Source organism: Nuphar pumila, chromosome 2 (assembly GCF_984573655.1).
Source record: "Nuphar pumila chromosome 2, dmNupPumi1.hap1.1, whole genome shotgun sequence".
Classification (NCBI taxonomy): Eukaryota; Viridiplantae; Streptophyta; class Magnoliopsida; order Nymphaeales; family Nymphaeaceae; genus Nuphar; species Nuphar pumila.
Genome location: NC_143250.1, coordinates 77,192,048 through 77,216,593, shown reverse-complemented (window position 1 = coordinate 77,216,593; position 24,546 = coordinate 77,192,048). Strand labels below are relative to the sequence as shown.

The 24,546-nt window shown below is 38.2% G+C and overlaps 1 protein-coding gene across 2 annotated transcripts in view; it reads right to left on the bottom strand.

Annotated features, from left to right (window-relative positions):
- Positions 1–24,546, bottom strand: part of LOC149845787 (regulatory-associated protein of TOR 1-like) — a 95,083-nt gene that overhangs the window by 39,161 nt on the left and 31,376 nt on the right. For both annotated transcript variants that reach the window (XM_089996001.1, XM_089996002.1), the window contains exons 3-14: positions 19,600–19,682; positions 19,362–19,520; positions 19,160–19,276; positions 17,777–17,937; positions 15,872–16,026; positions 15,632–15,776; positions 15,452–15,530; positions 15,246–15,347; positions 1,324–1,407; positions 1,088–1,198; positions 428–781; positions 150–327 (exon numbers count right to left, since the gene is read on the bottom strand). In XM_089996001.1, coding sequence (XP_089852127.1) covers positions 150–327; positions 428–781; positions 1,088–1,198; positions 1,324–1,407; positions 15,246–15,347; positions 15,452–15,530; positions 15,632–15,776; positions 15,872–16,026; positions 17,777–17,937; positions 19,160–19,276; positions 19,362–19,520; positions 19,600–19,682 — 1,728 coding nt within the window. The remainder of the gene's footprint in view (positions 1–149; positions 328–427; positions 782–1,087; positions 1,199–1,323; positions 1,408–15,245; positions 15,348–15,451; positions 15,531–15,631; positions 15,777–15,871; positions 16,027–17,776; positions 17,938–19,159; positions 19,277–19,361; positions 19,521–19,599; positions 19,683–24,546) is intronic.

The following is a 24,546-nucleotide window of genomic DNA, read 5'->3' as shown; positions in this document are numbered from 1 at the left end:
ACCTGCATCAAGCATGTTTTCATGCACATGCATGAAAAAAATGTCCATAATAAGTGTTTACACATGTTTGCATGGGTAACTGCACCTTTTACTTCAAGCCTTGGTAGAATCAACAGTGTATTTAAAAGTTTTAGGTTGAATGCACATACCTACAGCAACCTCAGCCCTAACCAGAGGGCTTCCATCAATGGCAACATCAAAAAGGCTTTGAACTATATTCAACTCAACCTTGCTTTTTTCATCATCATCACATCTTAGACCATCCCTCAATGAATTGGATCCAACATCCAGCAGCGTACCCAATCCAAAAACAGCTGATGCTCTGACCTGCAAAAGATGAACTATAATCACTATATGGCTTTTGCTGGAAGCCTGGAACAAATGACGTGCAACATGTATCCAATTAAAGGCCAAGAGAAAAATAGACCTCAGGCTGAGGCTCTGACAAAAGACGCTCAAACGTTGAATGTGCACCTAGTTGGGAACCAATCATTTGTGCTTCAGGAAAATCCTCCCACACCTTTCCCAAGCACAGACAAAGCCACTGAAGAAGCAGGGGCTCTGTCTGTACATCATGCGGATTTGGAGTGTTCAGATGCCGCAGGCAAATGTCAATTAAGTCAGCTTGAACACAGGCTTCCTGCCCATGCCGGTGTCCATCAATAATAACAGCAAGGACAAATGCAGCCATTGCACGTTGTTCAGGATAAGCATCCATGGCATCAAGAAATTTGATGAAATATAAGTGTCCCCCATCTTTTACTAGATCAACCTGGCAAGACTATACTTGCAAAGAGAAGAATCTTTCAGGTGATTTCCACAAAATCAGGAACAGAAAACAAGAGAAACACTCAAAAGAATAACATAACAAGACTAGAGGTTACAACAGAGGGAAAAAATCAAAATGAAAGATGCCATGCATTTCTTTGTAATTAAGCCACCTATTTTTTTGAAAATAAAGTCCTAAATTCTGGAAAAAAAGAAAAAAAAACACATCTATTGGCTCAAAGCGAAAGAAGCCAGCTTCACTGAGACAATTTTGGAGCACCAACACCTTTTAAAAGAAGATGCGCTGAAATAGCAATACCTTATCAAGTGCAAGGATTTTAGTCCATATAAAGACAAGAATTTGCCGTAGTTCCATGGCTGTAGTTTGCAGCAATTTCAGCACATAAGGAAAGATTCCAACTGACAAAGCCTGGAGAAGAACAAAAGCAATCCTAAGCTAACAGATAAAGTATATCTTCAGGTAACATTAAACAGGAATGCACAAAGAAAAACTGTGCAAAAGCCTACAAAGCAATATAATTGTAACTAAATTACCAGATCAACAGCCCAAGGTCCCATATCCAAGAATTTTCCAAGAAGAACCAGAGCCCGAAATCGGTGAGACTGACTAAGCAAAACCTGGAGGAATTCAACATAAGAACCTAATGAAAGAAAGAGGATAAAGCTCCACAAATATGAAATATCCAACATTAACGACTCCCTAAAATAACAGACTGCATCTGTATTTCCCGATACATGAAATTTTTGTGGACATACCAGATGAAATATTGTTTGAGCCAATGGCATAAGTCATCAAAAATTGCAGATATAAATTAAATCATTCGATTAATTCTGTAACATATTTATATAATACCCATTTGCAGCATTGTGCTTTATATTCATGCAAATGAAGTAAGTTGATGTGAATGACAAGAAATTAAAATTATTGGAATAAATTGGTCAGGTAATAATATGCACTAACAGATCTGCTTAAAGAGGACAACAAAAAAATTACTAAACTGGTACCTAAAAAGATGAGGCTGTATTAGAACGTTACTATCCAAGAAAAAGCAGCAAGTGGTAAAATACAGAGATATCTAGTGTGGTCAATGGAAAACCAATGCCAAAACTAGCTAATCTAAGAAGCCACTAGCAATTAGTGCACTTTTGAATCCACACAGGCAGCCTAAGAACACAAAAACTAAAAGCCTTGCATCATGATTTTGACAGTTTTCTTTCTGAAGCATCCAAAGATATGCATTACTCATAGGAGAAAATAGCAATAAAACGAAAAAAAGTGGCCCAAAATTTAATTGAAAAATAAAGTGTAACCCCGTCTACGGATTGATTTTTGTTTTTAGAGGGTCTGAAAACATAAAAAGGAGTTTCTAGAATCCATAATGATACTGACAGCTTGTCACTTACTACAATAAAATGTCATTTTACCCCTTTAAAAGAAAAGAAATCATCAAGAAATGAAAAATGGCAACAACACAGAGGCTCCATGAGTCCAATTCATATGGACCACCTTTCTTTTTCCTTTCATATAAACTAATAATACTCTGAACCTTCTCAAGTTTCATCATAATTCTAGAAGTTGATCCTGCACCAACTAGAGTTTCCTTGCCAGTAGCATCCACTACATGTCACATAAGTGCAGGTGCAGGTGAATGTGTGGTGGGTGCAACACGGCACTTTCAAAGAATATGTATACACGAATGCAAATATATATATATAGGATTTATATTTCGCTACAATCGAACAATTGACTTGGAATCTCATGATGTGATTTTTTTTTGGAACAATCTAACCTCATAGATGTGTTCAAAGTGCTCAATTTAGTAGTAACTGACTCTTGGATCATGTTTTTTGGACGGAAAAACATAATTTTGAGTCGGGAAAAATCGATACATTCATAGTCATTGATTTTGGATCACCAGAAAAACCTATATACAGGTTGGATTCCAGTGATCCAAAATCGGTGACGAGTAGCGGCGACATGCAGTCAATGATGCATATGACGTGGCTCGAGGCTGTACTCTTCCTTCTAGATTTCTGGCCGTCGTGGCAGGGTTTTGAGTTTTTACTTTAATAGGGGTTGAGCCTCCTGTTTTTCATTGTACAATTACATTTTGAAATTAAGGATTTAGCATTCTTTTCAGCTTTCTACTATCTTCCCCTGTTGTCACTTTTGGTTTGTCGAGCTAACGTGCCTGGGATTTTACAAACTTGATTCTTAAAATAGAAAGATACTCTTGAAAGGCTTTAAAAAGGCAGAGTTCAAGTTTTAGGAGAATTCTTTTCAGAAAGACTTTACCCTTCAAGTTGAGAAATTTCGGGGCGTTATAGCGACAACCCTAAACCTAAACAAGTCGGGTCTGATCCATAAGAAACTGGGTCTCAAACATAAGCCCAAGAAAAAATTTCTTCTTGGGGGCGCTGCCCCCTAAGACCCCCCCCCCCCTCAGAGGCGGATCCCCTGGACCCCCGCTCGCTAAACACACAGTGGGACGCACACTGGGGGAGCCCCCGGACCCCCGTGCAGAAAGGGACAAAACTCTGAATAAGGCTTCACAACTCATCACTCTGATCCTAGGGGTGGTTTCTATGTGTAAATATAAAAAAGGGCATGATAAATGCACAGGCAATACCAGGTAGGGGTGTCAATGGGTTGGACCTATGTTAAAATGAGTGGGTCCAAACCTGAATCAGACTAAGTAATGTTGGTATCGGATCTAGATTCGAGTTTAACCGGATTTTTATAAGAAAAACTATACCCAGATCCGATAAAAATTACATAAACTAGACCCGGTCCATACCTGGCAAATACCTGGCAAAATAATATTTTTAATTATTTTACATTGAAAATTTGAGAATCTTAACCGAAACTCCGGTCAGATCTGGTTTGGTATAAAATTTTATAAACCATACCCAGCCCATATAATAATCGGACCTCATGGGTCCAACCTAAATAATTAATCAGAATCCCTTCTTTGCAACCAAACCCTGGCTCTATAAGATCCAATATGGGCCAGGATTGGGTCATACCCAATCCATTGACACCCTTAGTAGCAAGTTCACCAATTTGCAGTCTAATAGACACTCAAAGCAACCACGTTAATGAAGTCATTGAGATTAGTTGCTTCGTTTCACAGAAAATTAATATCCCCGTGTCAACTTGTTCAATGTATTCAATTTCGTAGGAGCAATAATCTCTTCTAGAATGTGATGTTAAACCCTTTTAGTGGCAAAATCAAGTCATGCAATTACACACAGTCACAACCCTATATATATATATATGGAAATAAAAGCATGTATTTTCTAATATATATATATATATATATATTAACATTTGGTTGTTAATGCTAAAATGCATTTTCTAATTATGACATGATATTGTTAAATACTAATATGCATTTCGTTGTTAATGTTAATTTTTTATTTAATGAATGCTCATGTTTTATTTCTTAGATACTTACATAGATCAAGTTGTTGCATTAATGCTATTTTTACATGTTAATCTCATATTTTTCAGTATTTATTTGTGATTTTTTATTTCTTGTTGGTTGTTGCTTCATCAATAAAGAATTTTTTATTTATTTATAATTTAAGCTATTTTTTATAGTTTTTTTAAGTTTAAAAAAAAACTTTGAGGCTTACGCCTCACCTCAGATTTTGGTGGAGCGCCTCACTACGCCTCAACGCTTTTCACAACACTGGTTTGAGGGGACTTTGTGCTCGGTTGCGTTCTCTTGGCATCTTGGCTGTTCTTTTGATAGAGATGTTTATGAGAGCATTGGTGCTTATCATATCATAATTGCTGTAACTGTGTTTGAAACAACATATTTTGTTGTTTTTTCCATTGTGCTTAGTGTATTGTGCAGGGGATTTGTAGTTTGGGGGTTGTGTGAAGTACGGAGAAAGGAGAAGGGATTCAGATTGTCCTAGTGAAATTGAACTAAACAAATTATGCATATTGGGCTGATTTCATAACGGCCATGATTGTTGGAGAGGGACTTGGTTGGCTATCCGAATGGGACCAAAGCCAAACTAAAGTTTACAGATGCCGATTATGAGAAGTTATTAGAAGAATGGATAGTGAACAATGCACGAGTGAAGGCCTGGATATTAGGTTCGGCGGAACAGAGAACAGCTGTGAACCTTTCAAAATTTCAAGAGGCCAAGGAAGCATGGGTGTATCTCAAAAAAGTCTACAAGCAAGAACATTGGGTTAGATAGTACCAGCTCGTACAAGACTTGAGAGCTATGCGCCAAGGGAACAAGTCGGTTGAGGAGTTTTATTCTGACATGCGAAGAGTTACCACGATCATGCCTTGTTTGTGTCTTCCTTTGTGCGTGAGAAATGCATATTCCTCTTTTATGTAGACGATATGATTATCACAGAAGATGACTTGGAGAGGGTGCCAAGGAGAAGTTGACTAGTATGTTTGAGATGAAAGACTTGGAACATCTGAAATATTTTCTTGGATTGGAGATCTCATACTCTCGAAGGGGACTGCACCTGTCTCAACACAAGTATGCAACAAATTTTATGGTAAAGACAAGGCTAGCAGATGACATAAAGAATGTTAGTTATCCTATGAAAGCAAATCTAAAGATGAGAATATCAGATGGGGTCGAATTGGAAGACCTTGTAGTGTATAGACAGTTAGTTGTGTCATATATTTGATTGAGAGTCATATATTTGTTTATAAGTAGACCAAATATTACCTGTCATGTAGTTAGTCAATTTATGAGCGCTCTCAGGACAGTTCATATGGCAACAATGTTCAGAATTATTAGATATGTAAGGGATACTATTCACCATGACATGCATTTCTCATCATCATTTGCTACATTGTTGAGAGTCTATTGTGATGATGACTTTGGAGGCTCTACTGGAATTGCTAATCTGCTACTAGGTTCTGTATCTTTCTTGAGAGCTCTTTAAATATCATGGGAAAACAAAAAACAACAGAGTTGCTTTATCTACAGCAGAAGCAAAATATAGAGTTATGGCTCAAGTCATCACTCAGATTGTTTGGATAAGGTGGCTATTGGGTGAGTTGAAAGTTCCTATTCTTGACAAGACTTTTTAATACTGTGACAATATGAGTTCATATAGCAAGGAATTCAGAGTTTCACAATGCTGTATGACTAAATGTGTACTTCTCCTTCCTTTGTTTATTTACATGTATATTTCATTCTTATTAAGGGTATTCTTGTCCATATAATATTATGTTAGAGTCAATAGTTTTTGTCTTGTAGTGTAGGATGATGGGACATCCCTCTATATGGATGTATCTTTTTTTTTCCAAACTGATGAAGTTTGATTTTTGCTTCTCTCTTCACATTCTCTTGTCCTGTTCTCTTTATTTCTTGCTCTCATGCCTTAGGGTTCAATAGGATGTACCAAGATAGGAAAGTTATGCCATGAGAAATGGTTATTGGGTCTTGAGAGGGCTAGCAGATGCTAAGTAAAACAAACACTCCAAAAGACATAGGTGAATCCGTGTTGATGATGTGCAACATGGGTGCGGTAACTAAAGTTCTGTTCTGTTGGATGCAGTCAACTGTGCCCGTTTCTTATTTGATCTAAAATTGCACGCCGTCGATGTTAACCACAACTAGTTTTTTTTTCATATAAATATATATATATATATATATGTATGTATATATATACATATGTATGTATGTATGTATATATTATATGGCATTTGTTACCCTGGTGGGTAAGGAACCTCTTAGTTGGAACCACTGTCACCGATATATTGAAAATATCGACAGAGACAAAATATCGTGATATTATTGCGATATTTTTGCGAAAGAACCCTTTTTTATTTTAAGTTTGCATTTCCTATTTCTTTGTTTCTTTTATATTTTAAAACCTTTAAAACATGTTTATTTATATTTTTGGAAGAAAATAATGCAAAGCTTATTATTTTATTAGCTTTTTTTGTTGTTATTTATATTTTTTTCAAATTTTTTAAACTCCTGAAATATTCCCGAGATTTATCAACTTCTGAAAATCTTTGAAAAATACCCTCGCTGAGAAATTACCTTTAATGATACATGTGACTATGGTTGGAACCTATAGGGGGATGTTGTTTTGACCAAATATGACCTCATGGATGTGTTCAACGTGGTCCAAATAATAGGAATTGACTCTTGGATCATAGTTTTTTGACATAAAATATATATTTTTGAAGTTTGAAAATTTGGTACATTGCATGTCGTTGATTTTTCAACCTTCGTAAAATGTGACTTATACATCAGAATAACATGATCCAAAGGTCAGTTTCTACTAAGCTTAATATGTAGATCATATCTGAAGGGTCAGATGTGCAACTAAACTGAAAAAAAACTAAAAATGTTACATTTTTTAACTAAGGGGTTCTTACCCACTAGGGTAGCAAACATTACCCATATATATACATATGTGTGTGTCCACTCAATCTGGCCTCAGATGTGTTCAACATGATTTGTTTGTTGCGGATCACACATTCCTTGGAACATCTTTTTTTGATGTAAAAATGTGATTTCCTGAGTTATGAAATTTTGGTACATTATGTGCCATTGATTTTTGAAGCCCTTGGGAAACCAACTCAGATGTTGCAAAAACATGATCCCAAACCTGTTTTCTCCTAAAGAAATTATAGGGAGAATCTTCAGTTCGAAGGGTTTTTATCCACATTTGAAGGAAGAGAATTCAAAATCGAGTCAGCAGTCCATCCGCTGTTGCTCTTTTGTTTTTTATTTTTTGAAATGGATTGAGAAGCAGACTGGCTTTATACATGTTTTATTTAGTGGGAGCTGGATTTTGGATCACTGGAATCCATCCTGTATATAGGTGCAAATAATTGTAAGAACGCAAAGTGTGGGGCGAAAGGAAATTAAAAAACTGGAAAGGAAAGAGCGAAAGCAAAGGACCAAGATCGTGAAACCGCGTCCTGGAAGTAAAAGGCAAGAAAGGAAAGTATGAAAAAGAAAGCCTTGGCAGATATAGCGCGACAGCCACGAAAAGTAAAGTACAGAAAAGGAAAAAGACCAAGGTCACGAAACCGCGTCCTGGAGGTAAAGACGTACGTATTTATATATATATATAATATATCTATATATAAATGTCTTAATTTCTTTGTTAAGTCATTTGTTTTTCAGCAGTTCATTGTTCTAGTCCTTTTTATGCAAACCCCTACTTAGAAGGGGTGTGCGGATCAGTACGCTTGCGAGCATAAGTGATCACCGACTTGAGCCGCGTGGCACGAGAAGACTCCGTGGTGCAACCTACAAAACCATTTTGTCAATACGCCGCACGGTATAAAGATAACCTCATTAGGCCGCCAAGGGCGCCCAAGTCAAAACGAGAACCTAAATAAAGCAGGGGCTTGCCCCTTGCCGAAAAGCAAACAGGGCAGGGGGGCCTTGTCCCCTGCCGAACACAAACCAAGAAGGGCGGGGGGCGGGGCTGCCCCCTGCCGAAAGCAGACGCTGAACACCAATCAGGCATAGGGGTCGGCCCCCCTACCGGAAACAGACAGGGCAGGGCCCTGCCCCATGGAGAAGACCGACCGGGCAGGGGGGGTTGCCCCCCTGCCAGAACCCATCGGGGCAGGGGGGCTTGCCCCCTGCCGAACTGATCGAGGCAGGGGGGCACCCCCTGCAGGAAAGCACAAGGCAGGGGGGCACCCCCTACCGTAAAACAAGCAAGGCAGGGGAGGCCACCCCCTGTCAGAGAAACAGTAAGGCAGGGGGGGCACCCCCTGCCTGAAAACGAAGTGAGGCAGGGGGCCACCACCACCACCCCCTGTCGAACAAAAAAACAAGGCAGGGGGGGCCACCACCACCACCCCTGCCGAAGAAAACAACAAGGCATGGTGGGCCACCCCCTGCTGGAAACACCATAAGGCAGCGAGGGGCACACCCTGCCAGCAACACAACAAGGCAGGGGGGGCACACACACACACGGGAAAGCAAAACAAGGGGGGGGGGGGGGGCACCCCCCTACCGAAAAACAAAATGAGTTAGGGAGCCTCGTCACCTGCCGACAAAACAACAGGGCAGGGGGCCATTCAACCCCCTGCTGGAAAACCACGAAGGGCAGGGGGCTTAGTCCCCCTGCCGGAGAAAGAAAAAGGGGCAGGGGGCCCTTCCCCTTGCCAAAAAACATACAGGGCAGAGGGACATCGTCCCCCTGCCGCCAAACAGAGGGAAAGGGGGCCTTGCCCCCTTCCCTTGCCAGAAAACCCCAATGCAAGGGGGGGCACGCCCCCTGCCGAAGCCGCAGACAGAGGGGAGGGTCGATTCCCCTTTGCCGAAAAACAAGACGACGAGGGAGGGAGACGCGTACCTGGAAGCCGGTGGCGGTCGGTGGCGTCAGCGATGAACGGTGGCTGAGGACGGCGGGCAATGGTGGACGACGCCGGACGGTGGCGGATGACGCCGGACGGAGACGGACGGAGGCGGACGATGCCGGACGGAGGCGGACGACACCGGACGGAGGCGGACGGCAAGAAGGAGAGGGAGCCGGAGGTGAGGAGAGAGAGGTGAGGGCTTTTGCCCCTTGTCTGTCGAGCGTGCGTCTTTTAAAGACGCAAGCTTTCGAACATTCGAGAACCCGGGACCGGGTCAGGCTCGTATCCGGTTCGGACTCGGATTCGGGCCCGACACAGTGGACCAAACGTAGACACGTGTCCGACACGATTTTTTTTTTACACGGGTTTTACAATCGCCCTTGCCTTGTATAAATTCTTTATTTTCTTTGTCTCTTGTAACTGTCGAAAAATAGAAATAAAGATTTTTCCTCTGGGCAGCCATGGTTTTTTACTCCCTCTCAGATTTGAGGGGAGGTTTTTCCACGTAAATTTGTGTCCTTGCTTTGTTTGGTTTGATCGTCCTTGTTTATTGTTTCCTTCGGTTGTTTTTGCTTGCGGTTTTCGTAACACAGAGACCTACCTGTGTTGGCTTTGCCAGACGTACTTACGGTCAACGAGCTTGAACAGGGTAGTAAATGCACTTTTTACTAGCAGCTTAGTTAAAACTGCGTAAAAAACCATATTTTTTGGTCAAATGAGGGCTTTGACCCGCATTTGACTAAAAAATTTGAGGCGTGTACGCCTCGGCTTGAGGCGCGCCTCGCCTCGAGGCGTGCACCTCAAGGCGTATGAGGCGCATGCCTCAGAGCTTTTGCGCTTTGTACATGCGCCTCAAGGCATAAAGCGCCTCGCCTTGAGGTGAGGCGCGCTTTTTGTGCGAGGTGCGTTTTTAATAACACTGCCTCAAACACTCATAAAACCAAAGATGGACAACTTCAAATAGCATGATTCTAACACGAGATGAAAAATAACCCTGAAATAGCCAGCAATATAGCCACTGTCAGTCCATATACCATGAATACCCAAAGAAATAGTTACCGTCTGAAACTATCACCCAAAGACTTCAATAAAACTCATTCAAATCACAGAATATCACCCAAAATGGATATCAGAACCTTCCTAGGGAAAAAACAACCAGATTACATCAATCTTGGGCCATCAAAAACTGTCGATGAGATCATGATCGACAGGTTTTCAAATCTTGTAATTGTTCACCGCCTCTTCCAGAAAAAACAGAAAAAATCGCAGAAAATCCAAAACTCACCTGATTGACGTCATTTTTTATTTGTTGATTTTTAAAAATCGAATTCTAGCAAGACTTCACCTTAATTGAATGAAAGCTTGCACTCTAGCATATCAGCAAATGGGCATGTAAACCGAGGTGGGTCTGAACCAACAAAATCCTTCTCCTTCAGCACACTCTCAATCAGCAGCCTTTTGTCCTCAATATTGCTTGGATACAATATTGAGCCCTAAGGCATGAGAGCAAAAAATCAAGAGAACAAGAGAAAGAGAATGTGAAGAGAGAAGCAAAAACCAAACTTCATTAGCTTGGAAAAGAAGAAAGATGTGGTGTGTCCCCTCATCCCACACTACAAGACAAAAATTGTTGACTCTAACATAATATTATATGGACAAGAATGCCCCTATTAAAAATGAAATATACAAATAAATACACAAAGGAAGTTGCCGTACACAATTAGTTATACAGTATTGTACATAACTCTCAACACATCCCATCACCTTTTAGTAGAGAAAGAATTTTGATCTAACATTATGAAGCAGAGAACTCCAACACTAAAATTGCAGTGTGCCAACTCTCTTCTTCAGCAAAGAGAACATGTTGCTAACAAGGGGATCACAATAGTGCCCATGTCGCAAATGCCTCCTAAAGAGTCTTGGCATTTTGACAAACGGATACCATGTAGCAATTACAAACCAAGCAAAGAATGGAGCTCACCCTCCAATGATTCAAGGCTGGATAGAATTTGAACCTATGTAGTCAAAAGTGCTAGCCTGCTTCTAGGCAGCGGATCATTAAAAAGCCTAGTTGGGGCTTAGGCGGGCCTAGTTGAGACCAAAAAAAAAGGTTATGAAAATACAAGATTTACAAAAAACATAACAACAACAACAACTACGCCTTCATCCCAAAACAATTGGGGTCGGCGATATGAACCAACAAAGAAAATCATTATGGGTCTTCCACATGAATCCTTCTCCTCCATTCATTTCTATCCAATGCCATGTCCTCGGTGAGGTTCAAAGCATTCATATCCTTTCTTATCACCTCCATTCATGTCTTCCTAGGCCTACCCCGACCTCTTTTAACTAATATATTTTCCCATTTCTCCATCCTTCTAACTGGAGCATCATTAGGCCTTCGTCGAATATGTCCAAACCACCGTAAACGATTCTCTCTCATCTTATTTTCAATGGGTGCAACGCCTACCTTCTTACGTATCTCCTCGTTCTGAATCTTATCTTTTATTGTATTTCCACACATCCATCTCAGCATACGCATCTCAGCTACACTCATTTTTTGAATATGATGTCTCTTGGCAGCCCAACATTCCGTACCATATAGTAAAGCGGGCCTAATTGTCGTCCTATAAAACTTTCCCTTCAACCGCAATGGCATTCTACGATCGCACAACACTCCAGTTGCACTCTTCCATTTCATCCACCCAACCTTTATCCTATGATTTACATCTCCATCAATTTCTCCATACTTTTGAATGATAGATCCCAAATATTTGAAAGAATCATCCACCGGTATTTCTTTCTCACAAAGCTTCACTACACTCTCATCTCTATTTCGTTGCTTACTAAATCAACATTTCATGTATTTTGTCTTACTCTTACTCAACTTAAAACCTCTTGCTTCCAATGTCTGTCTCCATAATTCTAACTTAGCATTAACCCCAGCTCTAGACTCATCAATCAAAACAATATCATCAGCAAACAACATACACCACGACACATTTTCTTGAATTGATCTCGTAAGCTCATCCATCATTATAGCAAATAGGAAAGGGCTTAAAGCGGATCCTTGATGTAACCCAACCGTTATAGGAAAATTGGTTGTCACCCCTCCACAAGTGCGGACATTGGTTACTACTCCTTCATACATATATTTAATTATACTAATGTACTTGAGAGAAACACCTTTCTTCATCATTGTCCACCAGAGAACATCCCTAGGTACTCTATCGTAAGCCTTCTCCAAATCAATAAAAACCATATGCAAATATTTGTTCCTCTCTCTATTTATCTCAATAAGTTGTCTAAGAAGATGTATAGCATCCATGGTTGATCTTCCAGGCATAAAACCAAATTGATTCTCCGATATCATGACAATCTTCCTCAACCTAGACTCAATCACCCTCTCTCAAAGTTTCATAGTATGACTCATGAGTTTTACACCACGATAGTTTGTGCAATCTTGTATATCACCCTTATTCTTATATAGAGGCACCAAAGTACTCTTCCTCCACTCATTAGGCATCTTATTTGTCCGCCAAATCTTGTTAAAAAGATTTGTCAACCATTCTAAACCTTTCTCACTCAAGCATTTCCAAGCCTCGATAGGTATACCATCTGGGCCAATTGCCCTTCTTGACTTCATTTTCTTCAAAGCCTCTGCAATTTCTTTTTTTTGAATCTTGCGCATGAAGTCACGATTCATCTCATGAAAGGAATAAAGAAGTCTCCAAGATCCTGAGCATGACTTCCATTAAATAGCTTATCAAAATAATCTTTCCATCTCTCCTTAATGTCCTCATTTTTGACTAAAACCCTTTGCGTTTCATCTTTGATACATCTAACCATACCCAGATCCCTTGATTTCCTATCTCTCATCTTTGCAAGCCTATAAATATCCTTCTCGCCCTCTTTGGTATCCAACTTGTCATAAACCTCCTTATATACCTTATTCCTCGCGTTCAAAACTACTTTTTTAGCTTCCTTCTTTGCTATCATATACTTCTCCAAATTCTCATTATCACGATTTTTACTTAGATTTCTATAACACTCTCTTTTAACCTTAATAGCTAATTTGACATCCTCGTTCCACCACGATGTATCCTTACCTAGCGGTGCACCGCCTTTAGACTCACCCAATACCTCCTTAGCCACCTTTCTCATGCCACCCGCTACCTTATTCCACATAGATTCTGAATCCTCCTCGAGACACCAATCAACTTCCTTAACTACCCGCTCTACAAACATTCCTTGTTTAGCTTCTTTCAGTGCCCACCACTTAATTCTAGGATCTATCATATGTCTATCCCTTTAGCGGTATTGTCTAATTCTAAGATCTAAAATTAAGACTCTATGTTGTGTAGCTACACTTTCTCCCGGTATAACCTTACAATCGATGCAACAACCCCTATCTCTTTTTCTAAGTAGGAAAAAATCTATCTGACTCGTATTAACCCCACTTTTAAATGTTACTAGGTGAGACTCCATCTTCCTAAACCAAGTGTTTGCTAAGATCATATTATAGGACAAACCAAAATCTAAAATCCTTTCTCCACTTTCGTTTCTTTCTCCTATACCATAGCCTCCATGGATACTCTCAAATCCATCCCTACTAATGCCTACATGCCCATTAAGGTCACCGCCGAATTTACAAAAAACATAAGACTTAATAAAATTTATACATACATACATATATATATTAAAAAACCATATATATATATATATATATCATGGTTGCCAGTTGAGGAAGCGGGAGCAGGAAGCGATACGGAAAGCGAGAGGGGGAAGCGAGGCACTTTCAAAATTTTAGAAAGCGGAAAGCGTGGGACCACTTAGGAGCGAATTGGGAATCGTCTCGGAAGCGACCTAGGAAGCGAGGGGGAAACAAAAAAATAAAATAAAAAATACAAAAAAAAATTGAAAAAAATGGGGGAAGGGAGGGGGAAGCGTGATGGGAAGTGCACTTCCCATAAAGGGAAAGTGTGTTTCCCATTAAAGGGAAGCATGCTTCCCATTAAAAAATGGTGCTTCCCCGTGCATTTCAGAAGGGCAATGTTTCGCGCTTCCAAAGTGGGCTTCAGGGAAGCGCGCTTCCCACTTACCTAGGCACTTCCGCTCTCTCTCTCTCTCTCTCTCTCTCTCTCTCTCTCTCTCTCTCTATATATATATATATATATATATATATATATATATTAGTAATGATAGGATGATCCCAGAGTACCTACTCCAACCTAATAAAAGCTTCAAAATTTTAAAAAATTTGAACATTTTTTGTTGATCAGACCCTATGGATATGATCTACAGTCATTAATTAGTGGAAAACAAGTTTTGGATCATGTGATTACGACAAACATGCCCATTTGCACCTAGGTGCCAATTTTGACTACTTGAACTACCCAAGATAGACAGCTGTAGAAGTATTTTTTTAGCAGGGTCATAGTGTGGCAGTGCATAGTCTCTATTACTGACATGATTCGTATAGAGGATCCGGAAGTTACGTAGATAACAGAAGCGTAATGTGCAAGAATATCATGCTAGTGGGTGCCTATTTCTTGGAAATATTCTCAAAAGATGTCATGTACAGATCAAGTGATTTTACTCTTTTCCATTTTTGTGTTTTCTTCTCCACTCACAGTTGCATGTCCCTCCTATGGAATTTGTGGACCTAAAGATACAAAAGAAGTAGCAAAGTAGAAGAGAAGTTGTATGAGACACCCAATAAATAAAATGAAAGAAGCGGAAGACTTCCATTTATGAAGTGCAACGTAAATGAAGGACATCCTTGAGAGAAGAACGGCATCCCCACAACAATGTTCTTACACTTAACAGTTGACACCATTTGAATTCCCTGCTTGGCCAAGAAAACTCCTGTAGATGCAGCAAGTTTTCCACGAAATCAACATTGACCAGCTTGATAGATGCAGCATCAACAGGAACAGGTCTAGAGTGATCTTGACCGGATCATTCAAAAGAAATTCTTACATCTAAAACTCTCATGAAATAAACAGTGTCAGTAATATTTAATATTGTTAAACACATTGAGGGAAAAAGAATCACACTACATTATCGCAATATATTTGAAGACCAAAATATTTACATGCAGAGATGTCAAAACGCTAATCTTACTTGAAGAACTATAGGCAATTGCTCTGGGGGCCTTTTATGTTCAGATCCATGGTCAAGCCACAACTCAAATGCAGTGAGCTGTTCAGTAAAAAAGGGGCTTGGCTGTATGAAGAATGGCAAATAAGAATTAATAAGCAAATAGGAAGTATGTAAATTAGCTGATCATTCCATGAGACGTGAAGAATAGGCCATGGAAAAAAGCAAACCTGGAAGTCAGCATTGGATTCAGCATGTGTAGGAAGAAGTTGAGAAAGGCAGATTTCAGCAGCCATGTCCCATGCATCCCTGTACATAGCATGCCACAAGAATGATTATGGCAGCCTAAAATTATTAAAAAGTGACCTCTTGAGCAAAGTGAGCAAGCCAATCCTCCGGAAGATAATTACCACATGTGATGCTGATGTGTTGGAGGTAACATTGGGAATGATATTGGTGAGCAATTTGCAGACCGCATAATCCGCTCAGCAAGTAAGAAATTCCGGAAAAGACTAGCAACTAACAGGTCTTGTCTAAACAGTCTCTGGAAAATCTCTAAAGGGGACAGTCAAACAAATATTTCAGGTATTTTCTCTTTCCTCTAAGAATGAAAAAAAAAAGACACTGACATGAAACTGCAAGAGATCTACCATGAGGTAACACATTCCAGGCAATTGTATCAGTTACCGCTGTGAAAATCCAGTTGAGCTCCCCAAGAGGTGTTTTACGGTCATTTTGACGGCCAGGAATTTTGTCAATTATATCATGGAAAAGTGGATCATGCAGTAGTGAACGGCTACAGAACCTGAATAAGGAAATAACTCATGTAATCAATCTTCAATCATCATCTACCAATAAAAGAAAGAGAAAGAAACTATAATGGGTATTGATCACAAGTCATGCATCATAATAAAACATCACTCATTAATTTGTCAGAGTATATGTGTACACTGTATATTATTTTATATTCTGTCAACTGAAACTTTTTATATAGTAAGATATTGTCAGTTTGCTAAATCATAACCACCAAAGCAATGCCAGTAATGGAAAGAGATTAACCGACAGATGAAGGTTAAAAAAGATTAGAAGTCCACTAATGTGTACAAAATGAATGCATGAATTGAAAGCTTAAATCCAACAACAGACCGGAATTATGGACAAAAGCAAAAACTAATTATTTTCCTTTCCTTTTTTTGTTTATATCCATGCCAACTATAGATATTGGCATGAAACTCACGTATAGGAAACTTGAATCACAATTCAAACTTGTCAAGTGATAACTGCACATCCATGACATGTAGGACCTTCACTGGTGGTGTTTCACCAATCTAGATTGTCAAGAAACAATATCCACTAAAATATCAATGACCATATGCACATGAACAAAACCTATGTCACAAGGACACTTCAAATGGCATGAGTGACCAGCATCGACAAGAACAACACCATTAGCACCACGACACTTCAATAATACAGTCAAATCTGTATGCTAACTTCCTGTATCGCTTTTTTGCATCTGGATTGTTTATTTTCCATTGATTTGCACGTTTTTTCCTTTAAATTTTACTGATTACATCACATTTCAATTTTCAACTTGAAGTTATTATTTAATGTCTACAAGCACAATGATTTAGAACTGTTCAGAATTTACATTTAAGACAGCACTCATGTTTTATTTGAATAATGTCCATGATCACATACACAGGTCGAGTGAGTTCTAACTCCCTCTTGTCTAGATCTAGAGAGTCCTAACCTCCCCTCCCTTGTATATAAGATGCACAGTTGTGTCCCCCATGTCCTTTTTCACAGAATTTTCATATTGTACCAAGCATCTCCAAGTTGTGTCTCATACCCCTGTCCATCTCAATATATCGTATATGAAACAAAAGATTATAGTACAATATTCTATTCAATATTAAAACTATGAAATTGTACCAGGCATACCTTTTTTATATATATATTACAGAGTATATGAAATACTTCATATACAAAATATGAAAGAAAAGGAAAGGAATAAAAGGAAACAGCTGCAAATACAGTTACTGAATTTTTTGGTGACTTGTGCCAGTGGTTTTCAATAAACAGGCTATGGTGAACCATATAATTATTTAGCCATAACCTGTACTGTAAACAATAATTCAGTACAGAAAACTAGCAAAAACAATCTTTTAAATGAGAGGATAAGTGTGCTCCATGCTAAGCAAATTTGATTCCAACGATGTTAACCATGATGATGCACACTAAACCACTTAGGCCATTAGAACTATAATGCCACTTAACAGGCCAACTGAAGCAAGATGATTTTTTATTCAAGAATATTACAAAAAGTTAAAAACCATTATATTCAAAAATAGAAAAAAAAGAAAAGAAAAAGATCAACCTAGATGAAAAAAAGAAAGTATAAAAACTGCATATCTTAGGAATACAAAATCTAAAACCAATTTGGATCGAAGACACTGTCATCCACCATACTGATATAATAAAATTAAGCACATAAAAACATTCACTAAAAGCTGAAACAAGAGTCAAAAGATGAAGTAGAAATAGTGTTGTACCAGCGAAGCGCCATTTTGATTGGTTTTGTAAGACATGAAGTGAAAACATCAGCAGGAAACTCAGCACTCTGTGGAAGAGTTTCATGTGCTTCACAAGCAGCGAGCAGAATGATATCCTTCATCGGGGATGTGGAAGCACTTGTAGAGTTCCAGTCTTGATGCTGGCAATAGTTAAAAGATGAAATGAGCACACAACATATGGTCAGTGAATAGAGAAACAACAAAAAAGAAAGGACAAACTTTGACCGATGGTCCAACTATAAGCTACCAAATTTGAGAACTCCTTTATGATGTTGACAACTGCATGTTATCTTTGGAGCTATGTCACATAGGTGTGGATACGGTGATGATGTGGCACTTTAAAAAAACTTGGGTGCAGGGAGTGTGTGTGTGTGGGTGGGTGTGTGTGTGTGGGTGTGTGTGTATATATATATATATAATTTTTAACAGTTTTAAGTTCACACTAATGAAATAAAAACAATTACCATATCACACTGGTGCAGAGGTGCGGATATATATATGTATAGATAGATAGATAGATAAAATTGGACTCGGTTAGGGTTAACTGAATCTACTTTGGGACAGAAATGGACCTCAGTGTGGTTGACTTCACCTGACACAAAGGAAGCCATGTCCAAGTGTTGCACCCGCATGGGTGCAGGTGTGACGCATGTGTGGTACACTGTTAGAAGAGTCCGTGTTAGATAGCTTTGGAGTTTTGAAATATAAGAAACTCCACAAAATGGTTTTTTCCAGAGAATTATGGGATCGTGATTAGGATGCAGCCAGACATCTGTTAACCAGAAATCACCATCAATCTGCTTGCATTTTTATAAAGATGTGAAAGCTACAAAAGTTCCTAATCATGGAAAGAGTCAATCTTGTGAAAGAAAAATCTAGATTTCCAATTCGTCATTGATACTATCTATCATAAGGAACAGCTTGACCAAAATTGTCATAACCAAGAACTAAAGGCCTCATTATCATGCACATGAATTGCACACACGCACTACACACGTGCAGGGCCATTGACAAAATTGGAAAAGAAACAAATAAACTCAAAACACTTTTCCAACAAATATAGGAATGAATCCAAGTGGTAGTTGGTATTAGTAAAATATTTCACACAAAAATGACCACCCTTTTTACATACCAAATATTTCAGAAATATGCCATGCTTAGCATATACAACTACAAAAAAATAAACTGCTACATACAATATATCCTTCCCATCCTTAACTCTCCTACCCTCCGGCATAAAAAAATAAAACAAAAAATGAAGGGCGAGCAAGTAACCACATATCATAGAAAAGTGCACTCTCTTTACTTGGTTTACTCATGTGAGCTAAGCTAAATCAAACAGCTCAATTATATTGGACATACCTCTAAGAATGCATTGACAATCATACCCGCAGCAGAACAGTCAAACACATAAAGTGAAGGTGTCTTCAGCCAGGAATCCAAATCACTAATAGGCAAGGGAATATATTGGGTATAACTCTGTAATCAGCAGGAAATTGTAAATTCAATATAAAATGCATCATGTAGCACATTAAACAAAAAATAAAAATATGAGTACAAGGACCTTGTTGAAAACCCAAATTTCGCCATTAGAAGTTGGTTTTGGAACCCCATGCCCATTATAATGAAAGACCACTCTCTCTGACTTTGCATATTTCCTGCATGTATTGCAAAGCTTCTTCATTTCTTCTACTGTAGGATCAAGTTGAAGCTTATATCGAGCCTATCCATGGAAAGGTAATGTCAAACAAATGTCAAAATTCTACACTTTCTACAAAAAATGCATGCATAAAGTACATTACCCGAGGCTGCCACCGTTCATACTGAGCATGTAAGGCCTTCCCAATTGTCTCAAGTGCTTTTGGAGCTGCCATCGAAAATGGATCTGCAAATCAACAGAAAGCTTCATCTATGTGCTTGTGTTTCCAAAACCCCAAGCCAAAAATGATCAACATATCAAAATGACAACAGGATGTAATATTTTCACTCAAAAGACACAATGCATTAGAAGATAGAGCAAAAATAGATAACTGCTTACATGCAGGATAAAGCGATCGCATATTAATACCTTCTGTGATGTTATGCCACACTAACTCACAGAAAGAAATAAAGGTTTAAATTTTGCAGCCTCTCTTTTTTCAAAGGCAACATTTGACACCGATATTTAGATCACAAAAAACTTGAAAACTTCTCATTTCTAAACCAAAAAGCTTGAACCTCTAACCCACAGACTTGTCGCAGGATAGGGACTTTGGGGTCCCTATCTTCTACAGTCCACGAGTTTGGTTCATGTGACCCAAAATCTGCAGCCATATTTCAGATCTCCAATAGTGAAGCACCAAAAAAATTATAAGACAGGTTTTCTCAGCAACATATTCAGACTGATACTTCATAGTTTTTAGTATAACTAATCTAGAGTGATTAATCAAGAAAGCCATTTCTTCAGACATATCATCATTATATAAAAAATCACTCATCACCAGAACACATTCATGGAAAAATAAAAAAAATGCATTTCCTAGGTGGACAAATCATCAATTACACATTAAGAAAAACAAAAAACAATCACAAAAGCTAAGCTCCTCTTAAAAATAGAAATAAATCTTGGTAATTGTGAAGTAAATAACCTGCAGTTCCAAGACTCTAAGGCCCTATTTGGAAACTAGTAGCTGGGATAGGAAGTGCCATTTGAGGAAGTGGGAACTGTCAAATCCTGGATTTGGCAGCTACCACCTCTTAGAGGTGGTATCTATGGATGTAATGAAGTAGATTGAATACGATATAAGTGAAAGAATATGTAAGAACACACTTTCAATCAAGTGAAATGCTTGATTGAATCACCGAACCACCCACACAAGGGTCTAGCAAATATTAATATTACATATAATCACTCAAGAGAGTGTTACTCAAACACAAGGCCTTCAAGGCCAATTTATAGAACAAGAGGGGGCTGTTGGGGCAGCCCAATGTGACCGTTGGGAGCAGCTCCAACAGTCATATTGGAGTTGCTCCCAATGACCCAAAAAACAGTAACTTAAAAAATACAAAAAGAAAATAAAAATAAAAAGGGAGAAAATAAAAGGGGTTGTCAGCCCCTATTGGGCTGATGCCTATTACAGTGAAAGTACTGAAATACCTTTGATGGGTATTTAGATTTACAACATATTTGAACATACATATATGTATATGTATACACATACACATATACATCATATCAAAACATATCTTAACACCCCCCCCCTCAAACTCATGGTACAACCACCGAGAGTTTGCCAAGTAGGAAGTGGAATCTGGGAGATGGTAGTGCTTTGGTGAAAAAGTCTGCGAGTTGGTATTCTAATGGAACATAAGATAGTGTGATAGTCTTTCGCAGGAACTCTTCACGAACGTAGTGGCAATCCATCTCAATGTGTTTCGTTGTCTCATGAAATGTATTATTGCTTGCAATATAAACGGTGCTCTTGTTGTCACAACATAATTTCAAAGGTTCTGCAGTATGAACCCCCAAATCTTTGAGAAGTTGTCTCAGTCAAACTAACTTCGACATAGTGGTCGCCATGGCCCTATACTCAGCGTCAATCGAGAAGAGTGACACCTTCTGCTGTTTTTTTCATCGCCACGAAATTAGAGAATCACCTAAAAAACACATAGACCAGTGGTTGAGCGTCTATCATTGACATCCCCTCCCCAATCAGAATCAGAATATGCAATGATTTCTACTAAGGAAGCAAATGATAAAAATAAGCCAAGGTTAATAGATTTTTTAATATATTTAACAATTCTCATTACAGCACTCATAAGTACTGTAGTGGGAGCATGCTGAAATTGACTAGCTGAATGAATAGCATGAGATATATCAGGACGAGTAATGGAAAGATAAGACAAAGCTCCAATCATTTGTTTGTAAGGCGTCGGATCTTGCAAGGGCTCTCCATCATCTATCTTCATTTTGGCATTTATGACTTCCGGAGTATCGACCAATTTTTCATCCGAAAGTCATGATCTTTCAATGATCTCTGTTGCATATTTAGTCTGTCACAAAAAGTAACCACAATTTAAATAAGCAACTTCTATTTCAAAAAAAATATCGTAAAAAACCAAGATCTGCCATATCAAAATTGGCTTTAAGCACATCTTTGATATGATTAACTCCTTGTTTATCATCTCCAATGAGTATCATATCGTCTACGTACAGTAGTAGAATCACCATTCCTACATTCAAAGACTTAACAAACAATACAGTATCAGTAAAACAAGATTTAAAATGAAGTTGTGTCATCACATCACTAAACCTATCATACCAAGCTTTTGAAGCTTGCTTTAGACCATACAATGCCTTATGTAATCGGAGAGTTTTTTCATGTGCTAAAGACAAACCAAGAGGAGGATTCATGTATACTTCTTCATCTAGGTTGCCATTTAAAAAGGCATGCTTAACGTCCATTTGAAATATGGGTCATTTCCTAATTAATGCTATAGCAATGAGAGTTCTAACAGTAGTTATGCGAGCAATTGGAGCAAATGTCTCATCATAGTCAATCACATATTCTTGACTGTATCCCGTGGCTAGTAACTTAGACTTGTATCTTTCTAATGTTCTGTCGTACTTAGTTTTTACCTTGTAAACCCATCGGCATCCTATAGTTTTTCTTCCTTTAGGTAATGTTTGGATTTCCTAAGTTTTTGCCTTTTCTAATACTTCCAACTCGTTATTTATGGCCTTAATCCATTCATGCCGGTGTTTAGCCTCATGATATGATTGAGGTTCAGAATACGAGTGAATGGCCATTAGGCAGAATCTAAACTTAGGTTCAAAGGAATCATATGATACGAATCTACTAGGAGCTTTCAAAATTCTCATGGATTTTCTAAGGTTGGAAGAATCCTCTTATTGGCATTGGGAATATCATTCTAAAGCACTTTGTGGGCGATCTTCAGTACGACGAGCATAGGTTTGTAAATTATCGTGAGGTAGGTCTACATTATCAAGACTTATACTCATATTCTCATTTGCTTCATGAATGTTTTGACTCTCATGAATACATTCACACTTGTCATTGACTAGGTCAAATAGGAACGAATAATCACAACTCTCTTGGATATTATCTTTGGTAAACTCGCTTTTATTTTCAAGAAATGTAACATTTCTAGAAACATATAACTTGTTTCTTTCAATGCCATAACACCTATATCCTTTTTTGTTTTCGGCATAGAAAGTTTATCATTTTTGTTGGTAAGAACAAAGCATTTGCTCTCAAAAACCCTCAATCTTTTATAATCGGGAGACATTTCATAAAGTTTTTCAATAGGAGAAATGTTTTCAATATTTTTTTAAGGCATTCTATTTATCAAGTAGACTGCAATAAGGGCAGCTTCAGCCCAAAAACTTTTTGAAACATTTCTAGATACTAGAAGAGTTCTAGTGGTTTCAATAATGTGTCTATGCTTTCTTTCGGCAAGACCATTTTGTTAAGGGGTATAATGACAAGATTTTTTATGAGCAATCTCATTTGTGTCAAGATAATTTTTAAATTCTTTTGACACAAATTCTCCCCCAAAATCAGTTCTAAAAATTTGGATATTTGTTTTAAATTGATTTTGTATATAACTGAAATTTTTTAAAACAATCAAATACTTATGATTTGTGTTTTAAAAAGAATATCCAAGAGTGTCAGATATAATCGTCCACAAATACAACATAGTAAGAAATGCCTCCTTTGGATATGACTGGTACAGGTCTTCATACATTCGAATGCACAACTTCAAATAGATTCTTAGTTATAAGGTGTCTTGTTCCAAAAGGTAAGGACTTCATTTTGCCAAGAATGCAATCTTCACATAAAAAATCTTTTCTTTTACAGTTTGAAAGAAATAGAAATAATTATAATTTGGTCATACTAGGATGTCCTAGTCTTTTGTGCCAAATTCCTACATCTTTTTTTTCACAAAATTACAAAAAGATTGTTTTGGCAATTCAAGATTGTTCATAACATAGAGATCTCATCTTTTATGGCCTTGCCCCACCAGCTTCCTGGACTGGAGAACCTGTATTAGATAATCATTAGATGAGAAAATTATTTTGCAACCATAGTCCGCAATTTGAGAAACCGATAGGAGGTTTGAATTTAATTTTGGTACTACTCTAATATTTGGTGTATGAAATATAGGTGTTTTTGATAAATGACGACTTTTGATTTTTAAAGAGGTGACATTGACAGTAAAAACACAAGAATCATTTGAGTTAAACTTGCATTCTGACAATATAGACTCATTAGGAGTCATATAAAATGAAGCACTGGAATCTAAGATCCAAGAGGTCTTACCATGGTTGTCACTTGTCGATAGGGTCACTCTCGAATAAGAGGGAGATTGAGCTTTAAACATAGGTTGCAATATAACGCCCCGAAATCTTAACACAAATTTTGAGAAATTTTTTTTTTCAATACAGCGGAAACAAGTAATACTATAAGGTTAAGCATTCTGGAACATTATAGTGGGGAGCAAACCAAAATCATTTATTTCATTTCAATATCAATGAAAATTAACATCAGAGTTTCTCGAACTATCCCTAGAACAGTAAATCCAAAATCTCAATCAAAGCCTTATCCCGCAGTCGCTCATAAACTCTACCCTTCACCTAAAAAATGATAAATTTATAAGAATTAGACTACAATTGTCTAAGTAGGAATTACTGTAATTTTTCTTGCAAGTATATCATGTCTCAAGTATATAATGTGGGTGTCGTGTAT